Source organism: Saccopteryx leptura, chromosome 6 (assembly GCF_036850995.1).
Source record: "Saccopteryx leptura isolate mSacLep1 chromosome 6, mSacLep1_pri_phased_curated, whole genome shotgun sequence".
Lineage (NCBI taxonomy): Eukaryota > Metazoa > Chordata > Mammalia > Chiroptera > Emballonuridae > Saccopteryx > Saccopteryx leptura.
This window is the reverse complement of record NC_089508.1, coordinates 108,449,745-108,471,583: the sequence shown is the minus strand read 5'-3', so window position 1 is coordinate 108,471,583 and position 21,839 is coordinate 108,449,745. Positions and strand designations below refer to the sequence as shown.

The 21,839-nt window shown below is 39.4% G+C and overlaps 1 protein-coding gene across 4 annotated transcripts in view; it reads left to right on the top strand.

Annotated features, from left to right (window-relative positions):
• The window catches only part of SLC25A21 (solute carrier family 25 member 21), a 531,270-nt gene that overhangs the window by 300,148 nt on the left and 209,283 nt on the right, over nt 1-21,839 (top strand). For all 4 annotated transcript variants that reach the window (XM_066344492.1, XM_066344496.1, XM_066344494.1 and 1 more), the window contains exon 2: nt 11,280-11,328. In XM_066344492.1, the coding sequence (XP_066200589.1) occupies nt 11,280-11,328 (49 nt within the window). The remainder of the gene's footprint in view (nt 1-11,279; nt 11,329-21,839) is intronic.

Sequence of the window (21,839 nt, the reverse complement as noted above, 5' to 3'; positions counted from 1 at the left end):
GCAGCATTGGTTTTGTTGTAATGAATTCCTTGAGTTGTTTTTTGTCTGGGAAGCTTTTTATTTCTTCTTTGATTTTAAACAATAGCCTTGCTGGATAAAGTAGTCTTGGTTGTAGGTTCTTGTTCTGCGTTACTTTTAATATTTCTTGCCATTTTTTTCTGGCCTCAAGTGTTTCTGTTGAGAAGTCGGATGTCATCCTTATGGGGCTCCTTTGTAGGTGATAGCTTTTTTTCTCTTGCAGCTTTTAATATTTTCTCTTTATCACTTAGCTTTGGTATTTTAATTATGATGTGTCTTGGTGTAGGTTTCTTTGGATTTCTCTTTAATGTAGTCCTCTGTGCTTCTTGAACTTGTGAGAGTTTCTCCTGCATTAATTTAGGGAAGTTTTCAGCTATGATATGATTGAACAAAGTCTCTATCCCTTGTTTTTTTTCTACTTCTTCAGGAACACATCTATGATGCGGATGTTATTTTTCTTCATGTTGTCACAGAGCTCTCTAAGAGTTTCTTCAGACTTTTTGAGTCTCTTTTCTTTTTTCTTCTCTGCTTTCTTGACTTCATTCAAGTTGTCCTCCAACTCACTGATTCGATCCTCAGCTCTATCCATCCTGTTTTTAATTCCTTCCATTGTGGTCTTGATTTCTGATATTGTATTTGTCATCTCCAACTGATTCTTTTTTATACCTGCTATTTCTTTATTTAGGTGTTCATAATGACCATCCATTGTTGTTCTAAGATCCCTAAGCATCCTTACAATCATTATTTTGAACTGCGCATCTGGAAGTTTGATTATTTCCATATCACTCAGTTCATCTCCTGAAGGTTTCTCTTGTAGTTTCATTTGGATTACACTTTTTGTCTTCTCATTATCTGTGTTTGGGTGTTTTGTTTGTAGAGATGGTTGAGTCTAGGCTTGGTGTTGTCTGCCTCCAGTTTTCAGTTGTGTTATTTCTAGGTCTTCTTGGGTTGGTATCAGCTATTATTTGTAATCCACTTTCGGATTTGGGCAGCTTTGAAGTCTTGATTTTTTTTGGTTTCTTAACAGGTGATAGTCTTGTTTACTGATCTCAGCAGGGGGCTTCCTTGAAACTGTATCCAGGAATGCGATGGGTGTAACCTGAGACTCTGAAGGCCTCTTCCACCAACTAATCTCTCTGGGGGCAGGGTGTTTTCTCAGCTTCAGTAGGGGGAGGTGTATCTCAGATCTCCATGGAGACCTGAGTTACTGCCTATCCTCCCCACTTCTTGTTTTCAGCTGTGTCTTGTTGCGCTAGTTGGAGCTGGAGAGATGTCTGGAGATCTCTGATCTGGGAGCAATTCAGTACTGTTTTGTGGAAGGATTAGTCCCTTTCCCAGCTATGGCCGCCTCCAGCACGGATGAGTCAGCTTTTTTAGGTCATCTCTTGCATTCCTTAGCCCCTCACAGTCTGTCCCTCTCTCTTTCCTTTCCACTTGGGAGATAAGCTGGTCTTTTCAACACACCTCGCTCCCTGGTCGCCAGGCAAGTGGCTGTGAGTAGTATTTCTGCTCTTTTCCCTGGAGTGAGATCCCCGCTGGCTCTCAGCCTCACCCCCCCCTCATTCCTGTAAGCAGGGGAGATTCAGGTGCTCCCTACCAGGTTTGTTGTGGCTTCTTCTTTGCTCCTTGGTTTTTGAGAGCTGTTCTTGTAGTCCAGAGTTGGTTTTTCATGCTAATTTTTCCTAAATTGATTTGTATTCCAGTTTGGTGGTGAGAGCTGGGCATCTGTGCGTCCGCCTACTCTGCTGCCATCTTCAGGTCCCTACCTAAGGTATTATTAACTTCTTTTTAAAAATAGTTTTTTTAAGTGAGAAGAGGGGAGATAGAGAGACAGACTGTTGCATGTGCCCCAACTGGGATCTACCCGGCAACCCCTCTCTTGGGCTGATGCTCAAATCAGTTGAGCTATTTTTAGTGCCTAAGGCTAATGCTTGTAGTAGTTGAGCTACTGGCTGTGAGAGGGGAAGACAGAGAGGAGGGGAAGAGGGAGGGAAGAGAAGCAGATGGTTGCTTCTCATGTGTGTCCTGACCGGGAATCAAACCCAGGACATATGCTGGGCCAATACTCTATCCACTGAACCAACCAACCAGGGCCTATTTACTTCTTAAGGTGTACATATTCTGGTCATTATAGGATCTTAGTTAAATATTTATAAAACCATAAACTGAAAAAAACCTTGAAGATCAAATAAAAACAAGGAATATCTGCTGAATCCTGTTTAGGAAATGGTGAATATCCTATCCATTGATGTAGTTATTTACAAACTTGGTATTAAAAATCATAGGATCAAAATTTTGTTCATTCAATATTTTTATTCAATATGTAGATGATGTGCCATACCTTGTTCTAGAAACTGGGCATACAGAGAAAAAACTTCAAACTTTTGGTACAATGTATTAATAAAAATGGGACTTAGTAGTTATCTCAAAGTTAACTCATTCCTTATCTTTCCAGCTCTCTCCTGTGGTATCCTGACTCAGACAGAGCCAACAAGTTCTTTTTTTGTTGCCAGAGAGACAGAGAGATAGAGAGAGGGACAGACAGGGACAGATAGACAGGAAGGGAGAGAGATGAGAAGCATCAATTCATAGTTGCAGCCTATATGTTTTTCATTGATTGCTCTCTCAAATGTATCTTGACTGAGGAGCTCCAGCTGAGCCAGTGACCCCTTGGGCTCAAGCCAACAACCTTGGGCTTCAAGCCAGTGACCCCTAAGCTCAAGCCAGGGACAATGAAATCATGTCTATGAACCCAGACTCAAGCCAGCAACCCCACACTCAAGCCAGCAACCTTGGGTTCAAGCCAGTGACCTGGGGCTTCAAGCCCGTGACCATGGGGTCATGTGTATGATCCCTCACTCAAGCCAGCAACCCCTCGCTCAACCTGGTGAGCCCGCACTCAAGCCAGATGAACAATGCTCAAGCTGGTGACCTTGGGGTTTCAAAGCTATGTCCTCAGCATACCAGGCCAATGCTCTATCTACTCTGCTACCACCTGGTCAGGCCAGAGCCAACAAGTTCTTACCACCATGTCCTGATCCCTGTCATGCTCTCACTTCCATTCTTCCTAGCTTAAGTTCCATGTTTAATCATTGTTTTGCACACAGTCTTTCCTTTGGCCTCTCTCACTTTCTCACATTCATGTGGCAAACCTCATTCTGGTTTAATTTTACTCTGCTTGCACCTAAACAGCCAAATGCAGCAAAAAGTGACACTTTTAAATTCATGACTGTTGTCCTCACCAGGACTCTTATTGCCAACTAGTAATCACACTACATTTCCCTGCTCAAACCTTCCCTCAGTCCCAAAGATCACTATTTCATGCCTTCTATCTGGTCTCTCCAACTCCTTCTCCCTCTTTCTGACTCTTAGTTAATGACCTTGCTTCCCATTCTCCTGAGGAAGTGGTAGCAAGCAAAAGAGAACCAGAATCTACAACTATGTGGGGGAAACTGTGCACTGCCTTCAGATATGTGCTCACAGATACTGCTGAGTGTTAGTTTTATTAGAAAAATATGTTCTCATCATCAACATCTATGAAAATATTTGCTTCAGATTTTTCAAGGAAGGCTGTGGCTTGACTTGCCCCAAATGCATAACTTTTAACTATATATTTCAAACCTACCAAATCACATTGCTTATTTAGCCAATCCTGTGTGCATAATATTAATTTACTGTGCCACAAAGGTAGTGCGCCTTAACTGTTATTGGGGGAAAGCATAATATATTCTATTTCCCTTTATGAGTCTCACATTGCTTATAATTGAATAGGGCTACCACATTTTCTGGGCAGGCTATCAAATAGGATGTTGTAATGATTCGCATGACTAGTAGAGTAGATGAAAAAATATCAGTTCTGTCTGTAGCTGTTCTATTTTTGAATTTCAAATTTGCAAAGCTTGAAATCGTTTATTCCTCTGTGGTTCTTATTAAAAGCTAAAAAGATTCTTTTATATTTTAAAGAGTTAAACATGTCTAACAAAATCAGTTAAGTTATGTAATTAACAGTGTGAATTTCAAAGGACAAAAGAGAAGTCTTAGATTTAATTTGAACACACCCTGGAAGGGGCTACAGTACAATGCAGAGATTTTTTTTTTTTTTTTTTTTTTGCTTGATAAATAGGTGGCGTAGGCTTCACCTGTAACTGACATCTTCGGGATGCTTGAATGCCTCAATTCTCTGTCTGCACCACTATCCTTTTGCAGTTCATGGAGATAGTAAGATGTTTCCTGCTTTATAAAATGTTATCGAAATTATCTTTGGAATATATCTGTTCTACTTAGAAGATAGGTATGCATCAGTAGACTTACTTCATATTTTAAACATGACATGGGTTCCTTGAATGACTGAGGGAGTCCCCCTCCTATAAACTAAATTGATGAAATTTTGTCTTCTTCATACCTGGAAAGGAATCTCATCATTGTAGTAGGTGTATTCTTTTATATAATGCAGTTTCTTTTTCAACAAGTATTTATTGAGCCACTGTTATGTATCAGTCATGTTCTGAGTAGTTAGTGCATATCAGTGGGTAGTACAAAGATCTATGCCCTGATGAATATTATACCCCAATGGAAGATATAGGAAACAAGCATAATAAATTAGTATATAATGGAATGTGTTGGAAGTTGACAAGTACCATTGAAAAGGGAAATGACATAGCAGCATGAAGAGTTTTATTAGTGGCAGAGTAAGGAGGGACAGACCTCTGTGCTACAGTGGTCAGGGTTACCCACTGATTATGTGAAGAAAGTTGGTCAAGTAAAATCCAGGGAAGGTCACTCCAGGCAGAGGAAACAGCTAGCACAAAGGCTGAAAGCTGAAGTATAGTCCTGGAAAGTTCGGGAAATAGCAACGACGCCCCTGTGGCTGGAGTAGAATGAGTGAGTGTCAGAATAGAAGGAGAGTTGATGAGAGAAATAATGCATACCAGGATGTCTTTTCTCTGAGTGAAATGGGGAACCAGTGCTGACGAGAGGAATGATGTGAAATGACTTACACTTTTAAAGGCTCACTCTGGCTGCAGATAGAAGGAAAGAGACCAGTTACTGGGGTGCTGCAGCTAATCAGCTGAGAAATAATGTTCCTGACTCGGACCAGAGTATGGGACAGTGGAGGAAGTGAAAGGTGAAGGAAATCGGGATATATTTTTAAGTAAAGCCAATGGGATTTCCAGATAGATTGGAAGAAGGTTTTGATAGGAAAAAGAGTCCATAATGAATATAAAGTTGAACAGGTTGATTTTTGTTTTCTTTTATTTTTTGTTTTTGAGTAGAGTGAGAAGGGTTGGGATCCTGTTTCAGACATGGGAATTGTGAGATGGATATTAAATATCCAAGTAGAGATATCAAATGAGCAATAAGATATTTAAATCTAGACTTTGAAAGAAAAGTCTGGACTGGAAATGTGACCTGGTGAGTTGTTAGCATATAGATGGTAATTAAAACAATGGGTTGGGTAAGATCACCAAAAAAGTGAGTGTAGATAGAGACCTTCTTGAGTGCATTTCATGTATTTGATATTATTTACTCAGGGGGCCTATAAAATTAAAGAATTCCTTTTCATAAAGAGCTTGTTGTTTGTATTTGATCACACATTTTCACAAATCTAGACAATGTCATTCACATAGACTACAATGTCTTGATATATATTTCTACATATTTCTAACCATAGTATGGTATGATAAATGGTATTCTTGATATTTGCAGTGTAATACAATGTAATATAATTGGTCACATAAAATGGAATTGTAGAGAAAGAAACAGTATATTGACAGTGATAAGAGGGCAGAGTAAATTTTGAATACTTTGTTCTCAAATAACATATCTTAGAACAGATTAATCTAGAATTACATTGTGAATAGTTAAGATTAAGACCTTACTTGAAGGATCACTTTACATTATTCTTTAATAAACGATGTTCAAGTCAACGTCTGGGCACCCAGTTTATCTTTTACCTTCTCCCATCCTACTGCTAAAAAGGCTGGAGCTTACGGCAGCACTATTCCGGGTGAAGACAGGGTGGGCGGAAAGGAAGGCAGAGGAGTGAACCGCAGTGCGGGTTTCTGTACTTTAGGACTGCATTAGGAGTGAGCATGTGTGGGCATGTCGCATAGTCGGTCAGTCCACCAGTGTGGTGGTGCCCTCTCTGTGGTCTTTTTACCGTGGCCCAGGTTGTAAAGAGATGGATAAACATGTGAATCTTCTGCTTTATGTGATAAGCATTTTAAATCTCCAAAATAAGACCACTCTCATCCTTTCTGGGAAGAGATGCCCTTAATGTGGTTTTCTATCCCCAGCTCTAAGGAAAAAGGATATTGTTGAGGTATGCATTATCTACCAGTGATCACTGGCAAAATAGGTGAAAACTGTAAGAACTGCTTCCTGGTGAGATTCCTATTTATATTCATATTTACATATGACATATATAGATTTTCAAGTGGCCTTTGCCTCACATAAATCAACCTTGTGACCTAGGACCAGTAATCTCAATTATAAGGAATGCCCAGGCAACAGATGAATTAAAACATTACTTAAAATTTTTTAAATACTTTTCCACATTTTCTGTTACTAGTTTTATGAGAACAATAACGTAGCTCTTTAAAAATAGTTGACAATTTGAGATAAAAGTAAATAGTAAAGCAAGGCTAGAATTGATGTAGAACATAAACAGCAACATTGCTTAATGGAAATAGCAGCAGTAACTCACTGGGCTTGAAACATTGTTTTATGCATATTTCTATTCTCTGCTTAACATCCCCTTCACATAAGAGGCCATTCTCAATGTGTCATGTCTGCGTTTGTATTTGAAGTCCATCAGCCTTGCAGGCGCCCTCACTATTGTGTGGGTATGACCCCAGCACCTAGCCCAGCACTCTTGCAGCACACAGCTCCCAAGAATCATTGGGGAATCATGAGGTGCTGACTGACTAGTTGCTTTCTCACATATCAACAATAGTTTAATTCTGCATTTTCAGTTCTTTCAAGAACATTCTGTGCTGTAAGTCATATAATTTTTCCCGACTTATCTTTAATTGCTTATTTGGATAATGTTCAAACTAATGAAGTATATACAGAATAAATAGCTGCCAGTTTGGTTTATGTGGAGAGTCAGCTGATGTGATGGTCTATACAGGAACCCTGATCAACGTTTATTTATTTATTCAATGAATTTGAGTGCTGGCCATTGTGTAAAGTAATGAGAATGCAGAGGTGAATAAGGCAGGCGGAGAATCGGTCCTCACTGAGCTTTTATACAAAAAAAACAGTCACAGTGACATGCAGTAACCCAAGTTCAGGGTACTGGGGAACACATCAGAGGGTTCCTATATCAGAATTAAGTTCTAGTAAAAATGGCAGAAAACCCAGATAGCTATTGTTTAAAGAGAATAGACATTTTTCTCTAACAGGAGCATTTGGAGGTAGACAAACCAGGACACCACCATGTCAGGGACTACTATTTTGTTACTTGCTATGTGTGGCCTCCATGACCAAAGTCACCTTTTTGTCTAAGCTGGCTACTCTAGCCCTATGTCCACATTCCACCAGCAGGAAGGAGGGGAAGGGAGGAGAGGAGCAGCCTCCTACCTTTAGAAAACTTACCCAAAGTTGCTAAAACCACTTTCTTGCATTCCATTGGCCACAGTTAGTCACATGGTCATGCCTAGCAAAAAGGAGGCTGGGAAATGCCATCTTTATTCTGAGTAGCCAGAAGGAAAAGGGGATGAGTACTAGCAGTCTATGCCCCAGGATGTCTAGGGCAATGGCTACCCAAATTGAGAACTCAAGGTAAGTTTCTCAGAAATTTATGTTTGTGTGTGACCTCACAGAAGGACAGCATTCCAGAGAAAAGGAAAAGCACAGGGACCACTGAGAAAAACACTGTTCTTTCACCAATCATGACTAATCATTGCACTTTTCTTAGGAAAAGAGGTGTGGTTCAGATTATATAAGAGGAAGGGGATGCAGGTGATGTCTAGTGCAGATTTGTGGTTAAACAGGCCAGGAGACCTTGTCACAAGAGGTAGAGGCTGGAGCAAGGTCTGTGACAGAGTGGTGTTAATCTTTTCCCTGAAGTGTTGGCTCGGGAAGGCATGTACTTGAGTCAACTCAAAGAAGGGAGCACCAAGGACTCTTCAAGGGTACAGCTTCTCTGTGCTCATGATAGGTCAGATTAACATTACCAGTTCCACTTGAATCCTACTGAAGTGTCACGAATCTGTAGAAACACTAAAACCATTTACAATATGATAAATTCACAATGTCAATCTGCTTTGGGCTTTCTTAGTTTGCGTAAGGTCCAGCTTTATAAAATTAGTCTTTTGTCTAGTTTTTAAAAATCCAATAGCAACTCTTGCTTGCTTGTTATTGTGATAAATAAGCAATTGCCTCAAATAAAAATAACTATTCTCCAGGAAGAGAAAAATTATTAAAATCTTACTCCAAAAATGCACATCAACATACTAGAACAAATTCACAAATAAACTGGTATATATAAATGTGAACAGATTCTCCAAGTTCTGTTTTTTTTTTTCTTTATGGTTTCTATTTCCTTTATTTTTAATTTTTAAAATTTTTATTAATTTAAATGTATTGTGTTAACATGGATTCAAGTGCCCCACTCAGTATAACACCCTCACCCTCACCCCTGTGTCCCTGATTACACCCTCATTGTCCCCCTTCCCCTCACTCCCTTCTCTCTTCCCTCTGGGATTTGCTGTCCTGTTATCTGTATCTATGTGTTATGTATATATTATTTTACTAATCCTTTCACCTTCTCTGATCCCATCCCCTCATCCCCTTTCCCTCTGACTGCTGTCCCTCTGCTCCGTGTAACCCCGTCTCTGCCTCTATTCTATTCCTCAGTTCACTTTGTTCATTAGATTCCACATATAAGTGAGATCATTTGATTTTTTTCTTTCTCTGCCTGGCTTATTTCACTTAGCACAATAGCTGTTAGTTTTAATAAGTCGCTGAATTATTGGTTCTTTCAATAAACTTTTAAAGAGGTATATCAACTAGTGTTGTTCGGTGTTTATTATTTTGCTCCTTTTCTAATGCCAAGTCAATGGGAGAAGCTGTGTGTACTTTCTTTGGTAAACTGATTCTTGATGACTTATTCCTTTATGCTCATGAGATGCACAGAAGTACCCTTAGTAGACATCTACCTGCTGCAGTGCTTGGTAAGAATGTTATTCTGTAAGTTTGAGTTTCTGGGGTCAATCTTGTTCATGGATTAGAACTTTATCCTCTTTTAGCTAATATAACACAGCATAAATTAGAATCATAACATTCAAGAACAAAGACACAAACATAGAATACTAGATCTCCAAGGTATTAAAGACCATTAAACCTTTCCCTTTACAAATAAGGAACTGATGCCCCTAGCGGTAAGTTATGATTTCCTGAAGACACCAGAACAAGAACTCGGGTCACTTGACTCTTACTTCAAGGTTCAAGGTGAATGTGAGTTTTCAAGCTCGAGGAAGTGTATTGAGACCTTACTGTTTGCAAGGAAGAAACCCATCCATGGGATCTTGAATGACAAGGTTTATTCATAAAGCAAAGACAGTGGCTCAAAGGCCTGCTATTGTGCCCAGTAATTCTGTTACTTCTGTTCTCTGCTCCTTTCTCCAGTCTCCAGGCAATTAGTCAGATTTGGCCAGTGACTTGGTTACCAATGATTAAAGAGCATTCTTGCTGGAATGAAATCAATATTAAATCTTGTTAGTTTTAGCCAAAAGAAGTCAAAATATAACTTTGTAAACTATAGCAGGCTTATGCAGGAACAACTTCCGAAAGCTTCTTTGGAAGCAAAGCTGGCCTTTAGGAAGATTCAAGACCTTTGATCTCCCTAGATCTGACCAATAGGGGAGTAAAAGACATTTGTGTCTATAAATATGATAGGAATGAACTAAATTACAGGTAAGATCAAATTGACTTTGTTTGCAAATGAAAGAGAGGTTAGTGCTCTGCCCTTAAGAAACTACCCACAAATACTGTAGGGTGGCTTTAGGGCAAATAGTTAAGATTGTCAACCTTAGTTTGGTTCTCTTCAAGTAAAGATGCTGGTGATACTGACCTTGTCCAGTAGTGGTACAGATCAGGGATAATGTGTGTTAAATGACCATCACTGTGTAAGGACTGCAGGTAAAGTCACTGTTATGATTATTACTACTACTCTTGTCTGCTCAGACAATAGGAAGGGCTTTACAATGGATTTGCAAGAAGCTATAAAAATACTTGCTCATTGTACAATGGTTAAGATCATGGGCTATGTGGGATTAAAAGTACTTCCTAGCTCTGAGATTTTAGACAATTTATTTAATCTATGTACCTCAATGATCTCAGCTGTAAAATGAGGATAATATTACTTTCTACCACAAGGAGCTCTTGTGATGATTAAATAAGATGAACTAAGTACTGCTTAGAAGAATGCCTACCATACAATAAACACTTAATACCTGTTCCCTTTTTTTAAGTGAGAGGAGGGGAAATAGTGAAACAGACTTCCACATGCGCCCCAACTGAAATCCACCCAGCAACCCCATCTGGGGACGATGCTCAAGTACTGAGCTATTTTTAGCACATCAGGCTGATGTAGTCACTCCCACAGAGCTATCCTCAGCGCCAGGGCCACACTTAAAACAATTGGGTCACTAGCTGCATGAGGCAAAGAGGGAGAGAAAAGGGAGAGGGAGGAGGAGAGAAGCAGATGGTCACTTCTCCTATGTGCCCTGACCGGTTGGCTCAGTGCATAGGGTGTCAGCCTGGCATGTGGACATCTCAGGTTCAATACATGTTCTCTATTAAGCTATCAATCATTATCTTTAGTTCATGAATGTTGAAACTGAGGCTCATGATTTGCCATGTTGGTAGGTGGTGTAGGGGATGCTGAAAGACCTCTCTCCCTTCTTTCTTCTTCCCTTCCTTTATTCCTCATATATCTGTATATTGGACTGGATTGAGATAACAGTAATTCCTGCCTACTTGATTGGGATTCAGGACACCTGATTCCTTTTTATTTTCTTTTCCCTGCAGCCCCACCTCCCTGCTGTGCCTAGGTACTCACATATCTTGCTTCCACTATACTAAAAACACATTATACTTTTGTCTTTTGCCACTAGCCTACAACTACTACCTGCCATGTCCAAAGTCCCAAATGTTTTATTTGAATCTTCATACTTGAGAAATCAGTGGGGTCAAGGAAATAAGAACGAGTGTTTACATAAGTGTTTATTGGACTTTTCTTTATCATATTTCAGGTCTTGTGGAAATCTGCCTGATGCACCCCCTCGATGTGGTGAAAACCAGGTAAGGTTCTGCATGAACAAGTTTTATTGACTTTGGCTGATATCCAAATTAAGGTCTGTCAGAGTACTAAATGCTAGAACTTGTCCCAGGCCAGTAGCTTCTCCCAATAATGCCATTAATATTTACTTCTTAAAGAAAATACTATTTGACAGATAAAATGTGAACAGTGAAATTTCTGGATTGAGGTCATTTAAAGTTATATAATATTTTACTGCCTTCACATGACAACCATAAGGGATGACTTCTGGCTAAACTGGTTAAGTGAGGTAAATTTATCAAAATGCTGTAAAAAAAACCCTAAATTTTATGAATTATTATAGCAGGCTTTCATTTGGCATTGTGTATAACAGATTGTTATTTAATAGTCAGCATTTTGATGTGAGACTCCAAAAATTTCAAGTCAACTTCTTAAATGGTGCTTAAAGAATGTATTCCTAGAACTGTTTGCCAGTGCAAAATACCATATTTCCAAGAAAATGCATTTGCTCTTGAAGGTAGAGACAAATAAGGGCAATGCGTTAAATCTGTTTACCAAAAGAAAACAATCTTATGGATTTTAATATGATCTAAAGCATTTTGAAAAGTTATCCTGTGGTTGAATTATTAAATTCTCTGTTTTTTCAAATGAGATGTTCTTAACATGTAGTGAAATTGTTCATTTATTTGTATTGTGTAAAACCCAAGAACATGATCCCTGGGTTATAGCGTAATAGCAAACAGTGCCATATAACAATGGGTTTGAACACAGCCTTACTGCTGCAAGTAGGAAATACAATAGTCCCCCTTATCCATGGCTTCTCTTTTTGAGGTTTCAGTTACCCATGGTCAACCATGGTGCAAACATATTAAATAAAAAATTTCAGAAATAGGCCCTGGCAGGTTGGCTCAGTGGTATTCCTGGCTGGGGCTCACAGGAGAGGCGCCCATCTGCTTCTCCACCCCTCCACCCCTCCCCCTCTCCTTCCTCTCTGTCTCTCTCTTCATCTCCCGCAGCTGAAGCTCCATTGAAGCAAAAGATGGCCTGGGCGCTGGGGATAGCTCCTTGGCCTCTGCCCCAGGCTCTGGAGTGGCTCTGGTCGCGACAGAGAGACGCCCCGGATTGGCAGAGCATCGCCCCCTGGTGGGCGTGCCGGGTGGATCCCGGTGGGGCGCATGCGGGAGTCTGTCTGACTGCCTCCCTGTTTCCAGCTTCAGAAAAATACAAAAAAAAAAAATTTTTTCAGAAATAAACCATTTATAAGTTTTGAATTGTGTGCCTTTCTGAGTAACGTGGTGAAATCTCTCACCGTCACCCTTTGTTCTGCCCAGGACCTGAATCCTCCCTAGGTCCAGCATATCCACACTGTGTGTGCAGTGCCATAGGTTTCCTGAGAGAGAGAGACCATATTCACATCACTTTTATTGCAGTGTACTGTTTTAATTGTTCTATTATTAGTTATTGTTGTTAATCTTTCACTATACTTAATTTATTAACTGATCTTTATCATGAGTATGTATGTACAGTCATCCCTTACCATGTCGCAGTTCACTTTTTGCAGTCTCACTGTATCACGGATTTTTAAATTATATATATCTAATTTTGTATTGTGGATTTTTTGCTATATTGCAGGATTTTGTGGTATATAGATATTTTTATATATTTATTATTTTAATTATTTTTGCAGTAAAATAAACATTTTGTAGCCTAAAACATTGAAAACAATATAAAAATATAAAAAATATTAATTAAAACATCATCAATCAAGTTGTAGTATATTCACTGGTGAGTACCCATATAGAATTTTATATGTTATTAAAATTATGTAGGTTTAAGAGTGTAGAAAGTGTTTAAGAGCATAGGAAGTGTTTATAAGAGTGCGGGAAAGGTTAATAACAGTGCGGGAAAAGTTTATAAGAATGTGAGGAGGGTTTATAAAACCTTAAAATATATATAAATAATAAAATAAATATAAGGTTGCTACTTGGCGGACTTTTGCCTATGGGGGGGGGTTCTGGAACCTAACCCCCATGATAGAAGAAAGACCACTATATAGGAAAAAACAGTATTTATAGGGTTTGGTAAAATCCATGGTTTCAGGCATTCACTTAGGGTCTTGGAATGTATCCCCCCACAGATGAGGGGGGATTATTGTACTTGAGGAGCCAGGCTGGTCACTGAATGAACATTTTTCTCAATTTACCTAAAGAGGCTGCAGAATCTCAAGCTGGTTGCTGAAAGCAAGGGAGGGTGACTATGATGTGCATACCATATTATACTCCTAATAGTGATAAAGATGAGAATTTGGCCTGTGTTTTAATTCAGGCTCTAAAACAAAATACCACAGACTACGTGGCTTAAGCAAGAGACATTTATTTCTGACAATTCTGGAGGCTGGGAAATCTAAGACCAAGGTACCTATCAATTTGGTTCTTGGTGTGGGTCTTCTTGACTTGCAGACAGTCAACTTCTTTCTCTGTATTCTCACATAGCAGAAAGAGAGATCTCTAATGTCTCTTCTTTTTCTTATAAGGGCACTAATCCTATCACAAGGGGCTCCATCCTCATGACCTCATCTAAACCAAATTACTTCCCTAAAGTCCCACTTCTAAATACCATCCCATTGCAGGTGGGGTGTGGGGGGGGGCTAGGGCTTCACAATATGAATTTGGGGGTTTTCCAACATTCAGTCCATAACAGCCTCAAGTCACCAAACCCAAACAGAGAAAGAATAAAACCACACATTATATTTAAATATAAGATGTGTATACTCCCTGGACCATCTTTTTAGAGTTTGCCAACATAAAGCAAAATTCACTGGCATGTCCTTAAATTTCGTGTTAACCTTCTTTGAAAAGCCGGAATATTTTTGCTAGTCTCACTAAGGAATAAAAGTGTCTTTTTCATTTAAGGGCAATTGCCTAAATTTGTGAAGTTTTCAGATGAGCATGGAGGAGAAGAAACAAGAATGATTTAAACAAGATATCATATTGAAATTAAGGTTATACACTCACTCAATCCTTCATTCATCCATTTAGCAAACATTTATTGAGTAGCTAGTATGTGTGGGTTCCAGTCTAGCTTTGCCCTCAAGGACTTCATAAGAATTTCATCACAATGAATTTCAAAAACTAGTACAGTTGACCCTGGAACAGTGGGGGTTATGGGCGCTGACCACTTGCACAGTCCAAAATCTGCATACAACTATTATTTCATTTCTTTGTACTGGATTTGAATAGAATAATTCTTAAAATGGATGTGCCAAGTTACTGGAGCTTTAAACCTTCTTTGATGTATTTTCATGCAAGTGGATTTATTTATTGGGATTAGTCACATGCCTTTGCCTTGTCTCAAGGGATAGGGAAAATCCTTCCAGGTGCCCTAAAAGAGAAGGGAAGTATATTGAATAAAACCCACAATCAGAGAATAAAAGCCCAAAATATGTGCAACTGATTTTGCAACAGAAGTAGAGTATGTAAGATTGGTAGATTTATCACTGGGCCCTAACACATAGGTGACCGGAAGTAGACAGGACAAACTAAATAATGCTAAAATCTTTTCACTATTATAGGAGATAACTACATTTCTAAATAAGATAAACTGTAAACTAGAAGCGATAATATATAAGGTCTACCGGAAAGTTCTGTCCATTTCTATCACAACAAGTTTCGACACGTAAGCACATGTTTATTTGGCGCATGTGTGCCTCTCTATTTTTATCACTTAATGTATACATACTGACATAGCAAATTAACTAAAACAAAGTTGATTCACGTTAGTCTTATGTGTGAAGCGATAGTGTACCCATGGCTACTGATAAAGTTCATTTACACCACTGTATTGTATACAAATTTCAACAAGGAAGAAATGCTACAGAAGCATGTAGAAATTTATTGAAAGTGTTTGGTGAAGGAACAGTTTCTGATAGGACATGCAGAAGATGGTTCGAAAAATTCAAAACAAGTGATTTCGACCTTTCTGATAAGCCACGTTCTGGGCGACCATCTTTGATCAATGACGATGTTGTTAAGACCATGTTGGAGCAAGATCCTTTTCTGACAACATCGGAGATCGCAGAAAGGCTTAATTCAGCTCAGCAAACCATTTCGGACCATATTCGGAAGATAGGATTGGTGTGGAAATATATTATTTAATAAAGTTTATTGATGGTAAGAAAAATTTGTATTTTGTTTTATTCCAAAAATGGACAGAACTTTCTGGTAGACCTTATATAAAACTATGTAGCATTATTTAAGCAGGTCACTTTCCTAAATGACATCTAATGGCACAGAGTTCTGAGTTGTTGCAGACATTGTCCAAGTAGGGCATGGCAAGCCAATTCTCACTTGATTTACAGGGTTTACTTGTGGGCTGTTTTTGCCTATTCGTAGATATTGCTTGAAGGCTGGTGCACTTAATTAACCTGAGTATAGAAATAGCTCATTTCCCACAATATCTCATGTGCTGGAGTATGGCAAAATAAATGTGTTTACTTCTTGAAGCCTAGTCTTCTGGGGTTCTTGTGCCTTATTTATTTATTTTAAATTGAGAAATTAAATTTAATGGGGTAACATTGGTCCGTAGAAGTACACAGGTTTCAAGTGTATATCGCCAAGGCATGTGAACTATTCATTGTATTGTGTGCCCATCATGTGAAGGCAAGTCCACTTTCTAGCACTGTATATTTGACCCCCTTTATTTTCCTTCCCCTCATCCTCCTCCCTCTGGTAACCACTTCACCTTCTGTCTATGAGTCTCAGTTTTATATCCCACCCATGAGTGAGTGAAATCATACCTTTCTTAGCTTTTTTTCTGATTTACTTCTTTTTTTTTAATGAAAGAGAACAGAATCTAATAATGTATTTTCAAATTCTTTCTTCTCAGGAGTTTTTCTTTCATTATTTGTTTCCCTTTGTAAATGATCAGTTTTCTTACTCCAGGCTGGAGGGTGAAGGGGAGTAAGCGGTGGTGTTCCTGAAGGCAGGGACCGGCCAACCTGCTGGAAACTGGAACCATTAGCAGATCAGTCTAGTGCTAGCTGAAGGCTCAGAGAACACCAGCTGTGGCCTAAAACTCACTGCCTGACGCAGACAAGGAGGGAAAACAGTGGTGGGATTCAGCCGGTTCGCACCAGTTCGTGCGAAAATTAGATACCTAATTTTTTGTTGAGTTCGGTGAACTGGTTGTTAAAATGGCACCTGTAATCAGGGTTCTCTCTAAGGTGAGCGCCTGGGCAGCCACCCAATGTGAAAATCACAAATTTACATTCCTTATTCTTTTATCATGTTCATCTGCACAACAGCATAATCTAAGTGCCCATAGTGATGTTCATTCGTCCATAGATGAAAAAAATTACAAGTGAGGATGCCAATCAAGAAGCAATATGGAAATATCTTAAATAACAGTTTTATTGTTTTTTGTCAGGTATTATTTAATATTTTTATTAACATTTTAAAAGTTTTATAATCTAGTTTTTTGTACTGCTTATTCTTATGTAAGTATTAAGTGCATGAAATAATAAATTACCTTTCAGTATATAATTTTTTTATACTTAAAATGGTCATTAGTGCAGAGAACCGGTTGTTAAATTATTTGAACCCCACCACTGCAGGGAGGGCTCTGATCTCACTTCCCCTACTCTTCAGTCTCCCTGTAGTGCCGCTTCTGCCTCTGAACGCACGGAAGCCTGGGCAGCCCAGCCTGGCACAAGGCAGTCCCTCTGCGTAATGGAACAGAGCAAAACAAGGGAAGGGTAGAAATGAGTCTGCAGACAAACAGAACCAGGACTGACATATTGTCATTTTACTGGGTTTGGAGAAAAAGCTGACATAGCATGAATATTTTATTGAAATATTATTGACATATAATGTTCTATTCGTTTCAGATGTGCAACATAATGATTCCATATTTGTGTACATTGCAAAAGGATAGCACAATAAATCTGGTTAACATCCATCACCACATAGTTACACATTATTTTCTTGTGATGAGAACTTTTAAGATCTCTTCTCTTAGCATTTTTCAAATATACAAAACAGTATTACTAACTATAGTTACCATGCTGGAAATCATACTCCCAGGACTTACTTACTTTGTAACTGCGAGTTTGTTCCTATCGATCACCTTTGCCCATGTGGCTCATCCCCAACCACATAGGCTCTGGTAACCATCAGTCTGTTCTGTGTTTCTGTGAACTTGGTGTTTTTTTTTCTTCTTTCTTTTTTAGAGTCCATTTATAAGTGAGAGCGCATGGTATTTGTCTTTTTTATTAAACTTATTGGAATGAAATTGGTTAATAAAATTATATAGGTTTCAGGTGCACAATTCTATAATACATAACCTGTATATTGTATTGTGTGTTCACCACCCCAAGTCAAGTGTCTATCACTGTTTATCCTTCCTTCACATTCTTCTTCCTCCTCCACTGCCTCCCTTTCCCTCTGGTAATCACCACACTGTTGTCTGTGTGTATGAGTTGCTTTTTTTTTCTTTGCTTCATCCCTTCACCTTTTGCACTCGCTATTTGTCTTTGTCATTGACCCGCTAAGTCATGTCACTTAGTGAAATGTCCTCAAAGGCTATTTATCATCCGTGTTGTTACCAAGGGCAAATTTTTTTTCTTTTTTATGGCTGAATGATATTCATATATATATATCTCACTTCTTCTTTTTCATTTATCAATATTTAAAAAATTACCAGTTCAATCCCCAATCAGGGCACATGCAGAAACAGATCATTGTTCCTGACTCTCTTTCTCTCTCTTTCTTTTTCTCTCTCTTTCCCCTTCCTCTTTCTCTAAAATCAATAAATCTGGTATGAATGAATAAAAAAATTTAGACATTTAGATTGTAAGCATGCATTTTTAATTCATTATGCTTAACAGAAACTCACTTTGCATTTAAAAGATTAGAAGTTATAATCAAAAAATCTTTGATGGAGAGATTTTAGGCACTGTGGCACCTGGCTTTATAAGAAATAGCTTTGCTACTCCACGTAAGTATAGCTCCAGGAGCAGACGTAAGGTAAGCAGAGGATGGCCACATGAGAGTTGCTTTGCGCTAAGGGTTCTCACCAAATGCTAGTGCAGGAGATTAACTACAATGCTGTACACATGGCAGTTAAGTAGAGTCATAGTCTCCTTTGAGAGTCTCCTCAGAGACTTTCATATATACTGTTTTATAGTTCTGTTCATATACAGAGAACTTTGTGTACAATTGTGGTGTCAACTGATAGTAGATTTTCATTGGTACCAATTCACTGCCAACAGGAATCCCCAATTTAGGGTGCGGGGAAGAAGATAACTTTATTTAGTGCAAAACAGCTCAATTGTGATACAGCGTGGCTTAGAAACAGCATGGTTGTAAGGCAGCCCTGGGCCCAGGCCCCTTTCTAGCTAGACAGTTCTACTGTGCTCCTCACCAATCTGCTCCGTTCTGTGTCGGTCTTCTCTGCTTTAGGACAGCTTCATGTTTCAGCTCGGCCATGAAAACCCAGTCTTTCATAGAAAGGGAAAGTGTGCTTTCAGAGACAGACAGGAGCTGGCATATAGAGAGAAGTCCCCATCCTGTTCCCTGATTGGTCCATCCTCATGCAAATGAGGACTCAAGTCCACACAGTTTGATTGGTTTAAAAGATAGTGTCCTGACTGGACAGCTCCACTCTGACAGGTTAGTGAAGATGTTGATGGAGATATAACTATGCAGCTCCAATTGCATGGGGAAACCCTCTGTCCTGTTCGTTGAAATAGAATTCTAGGAGCTTCTTTATAGGGCTGGCTCACATGGTAGCAACACAGTGCAGGCAGGCAGTTCAGTGCAGAGGCAGATAGTTCACTACAGGTGTCTCCCTGAAGTGTGGTCTTCATGAGAGGCCCCTGTGCTAGGATCTTCTTTTCAGTAGATAATCTTCTTTCTTGGTATCCACAACCCTCTGGTTAAGAACCCATAGCTACAAATGACAAGGACCCTATTTACTTACATAACTAGGGAGACCAACAGTAGTTTCTGTCTTTGTATTCTCAAGGAATTTAGCGCTTTTGTTTGCTTGATTGTTTGTTTGTTTTTAAGATTTTATTTATCGATTGTTTTAGAGAGAGAAGTGGGAGGCTGGAAAAGTGGCAGCCACTCATAGTGGTTGTTCTTGTATGTGCCTTGACCGAGCAAGCCCAGAGTTTTGAACCTGTAACCTCAGTATTCCCGGTTGATGCTCCATTCACTACACCACCACAGGTCAGGCTAAAATAATCAGTAATATCTCATATCTCTGATATTGTCTCTTATTCTTTCTCTCACTCTTGCTCGCTTCCTCTCTCCTCTTCTCCCTTCAGCTTTTCTTTTACTCTATGGGCTTCATTTTAGGGTGGCTTTTCTTACTTGGCACCAGATATCCCCAACAGCTTCAAGTGTACACAGTCCTTGGTGTTTCCTTGTACTCTCTCTGAGGATAACCTACCTAACAGTTAAGAACTCTGGGGGGAATCCATCTAAGTGGAAAATTCTAGAGTGAAGCTGTCTGGATTCAAATCTTGCTTCATATTATCCATGTAACCACAGGTCAGGTAAGTTGCTTACCTTCCCTGTGTCTTAGTTTTCTCATCGTGTGTGTGTGCGTGTGTGTGTGTGTGTGTGTGTGACAGAGACAGAGAGAGAAAGAGAGAGGGACAGATAGGGCAGACAGACAGGAAAGGAGAGAGATGAGAAGCATCAGTTCTTCATTGTGGCACCTTAGTTGTTCATTGATTGCTTTCTCATATGTGCCTTGACCTGGGGGGTTCCAGCCGAGCCAGTGACCTTGGGCTCAAGCTAGTGAGCCTTGCTCAAACCAGATGAGCCTGCTCTCAAGCTGGCAACCTCGGGGTCTCAAACCTGGGTCCTCCGCATCCCAGTCCGACACTCTATCCACTGCGCCACCGCTTGGTCAGGCTTCTGATCTTTAAATGAGAACAATAATGATATCTGCATTATTGTGAGAAATAAATGACTGCGTATGTGTATATGTATATACGTATATATATAAATACTTATACATACATATATAAATACTTATACACACACATACATATATGTATATCATGTTCAAAACTTTTCAGCAAAGAAAAGGAAAGGGACTACAAAGATAAATGGAGTTTATAAGGTAGTCAGGGAAACACAGGGTGAATACAAAGTGTGGGAGAGGGAAAATGCTTAATATGGAGTCAGGCGGTTTCAAGTTTCCAAGCCAGAAGATGTGTGTTCTGTGAACACTGCATTTAAACTCTTCCTGAGCAGGGTGCTTGCAAGTAGAGAGTCCTTCTGGGCAAGAGAGCATTGGTTTAGTCTATATGTTCCTGTTGACATCATTCCACGCTTCATTTTAGGGCTGTGTGCTGACATTGTTAGGTAACCCCAAGGCTAGCACAGTGCCTGGCCTCCTGGAGGTGCCAGCAAATGCTGTGGAATAAATGAGGTTTTGGTAACAATCAGAAGTAATAGCCCTTTGAATTGTATGGCCAAAGTAGATGTCTAGAAAGTGAAAAATGTGGATTTCTGTTGTCTCCATTTTCAAAATGTATAGAAAGGGAGAAATTAATGGATAGGATGGTGGGCAAAAGCATCTCAAGCTGTGGTGGAGTTTCAGGGTCAGAACTGGCAACGAGTGAGGTGAGAGGGGTCCCACTGGTGTGTGCCAGGAGAGGTGGGCGGCCAACCAGCACGAGGGATCGAAGGTGCCAGGGAGCATGGCTGTCAAGCTTCAGGGTGGACTCCATCTGGGACCACACTGGCTAATCAAAATAAAATGTATGCACATTTTTAATTGAGTTTTCTAGGAACCACATTTTTTAAAAGTTAAAATAAAAGTGAAATTAATTTTAACAATTTATCTTCTTTAACATCACTTACCCAAAACATTGTCATAGCAACATTTAACCAATATAAAAATTATTGATAAGATATTTTGCATTTTTTTATACCAATCCTTGAAATCTGGTGCACATTTTACACTTAAAGCACTTCTCAGTACTGACCAGTCAGTCACCTATCAATGCTCAGTAACAACAACATGGAGCTAGAGGTGAACAGATAAGACAGTCCAGGCCTGAAGTATGATGGGAAGGAAGTTCTTTCAGAAGAAGGAGACGTGGTCCAGTGGCTCCCTTGTAAGAATACTCTTGTTTGGAATGGGGTTGACAATTGTAAATAAGCAGGCTCCTAGGTGGGAGGGAATTTTACCACATATGTATGTGAAGGTTTGTACCCTGTTCAGAAAGTGGCATTCAAAGCCCCAAAGATTTCTCATAGTTACAGCCCAAGGGGGTTTTAGCCTACATCCCTTTCATACTTTTATTTCCAGGGAGGGAAATAGTTCATTGTGCTTCAGGAAGAAAGAATTACCGAGGCATTTATTCTGTTTCCCTCCACACACACTCATTTTCATCATTTTTGTTTTATTTCATTTTTGAAAGGGGCATAAATCAGGTGCAAACTAAATTAATTAGCGATCCTGTAAGGACTGGTCCTTTAGAAGCACATGCTGCTACAGAGCTGCAAGGCACATG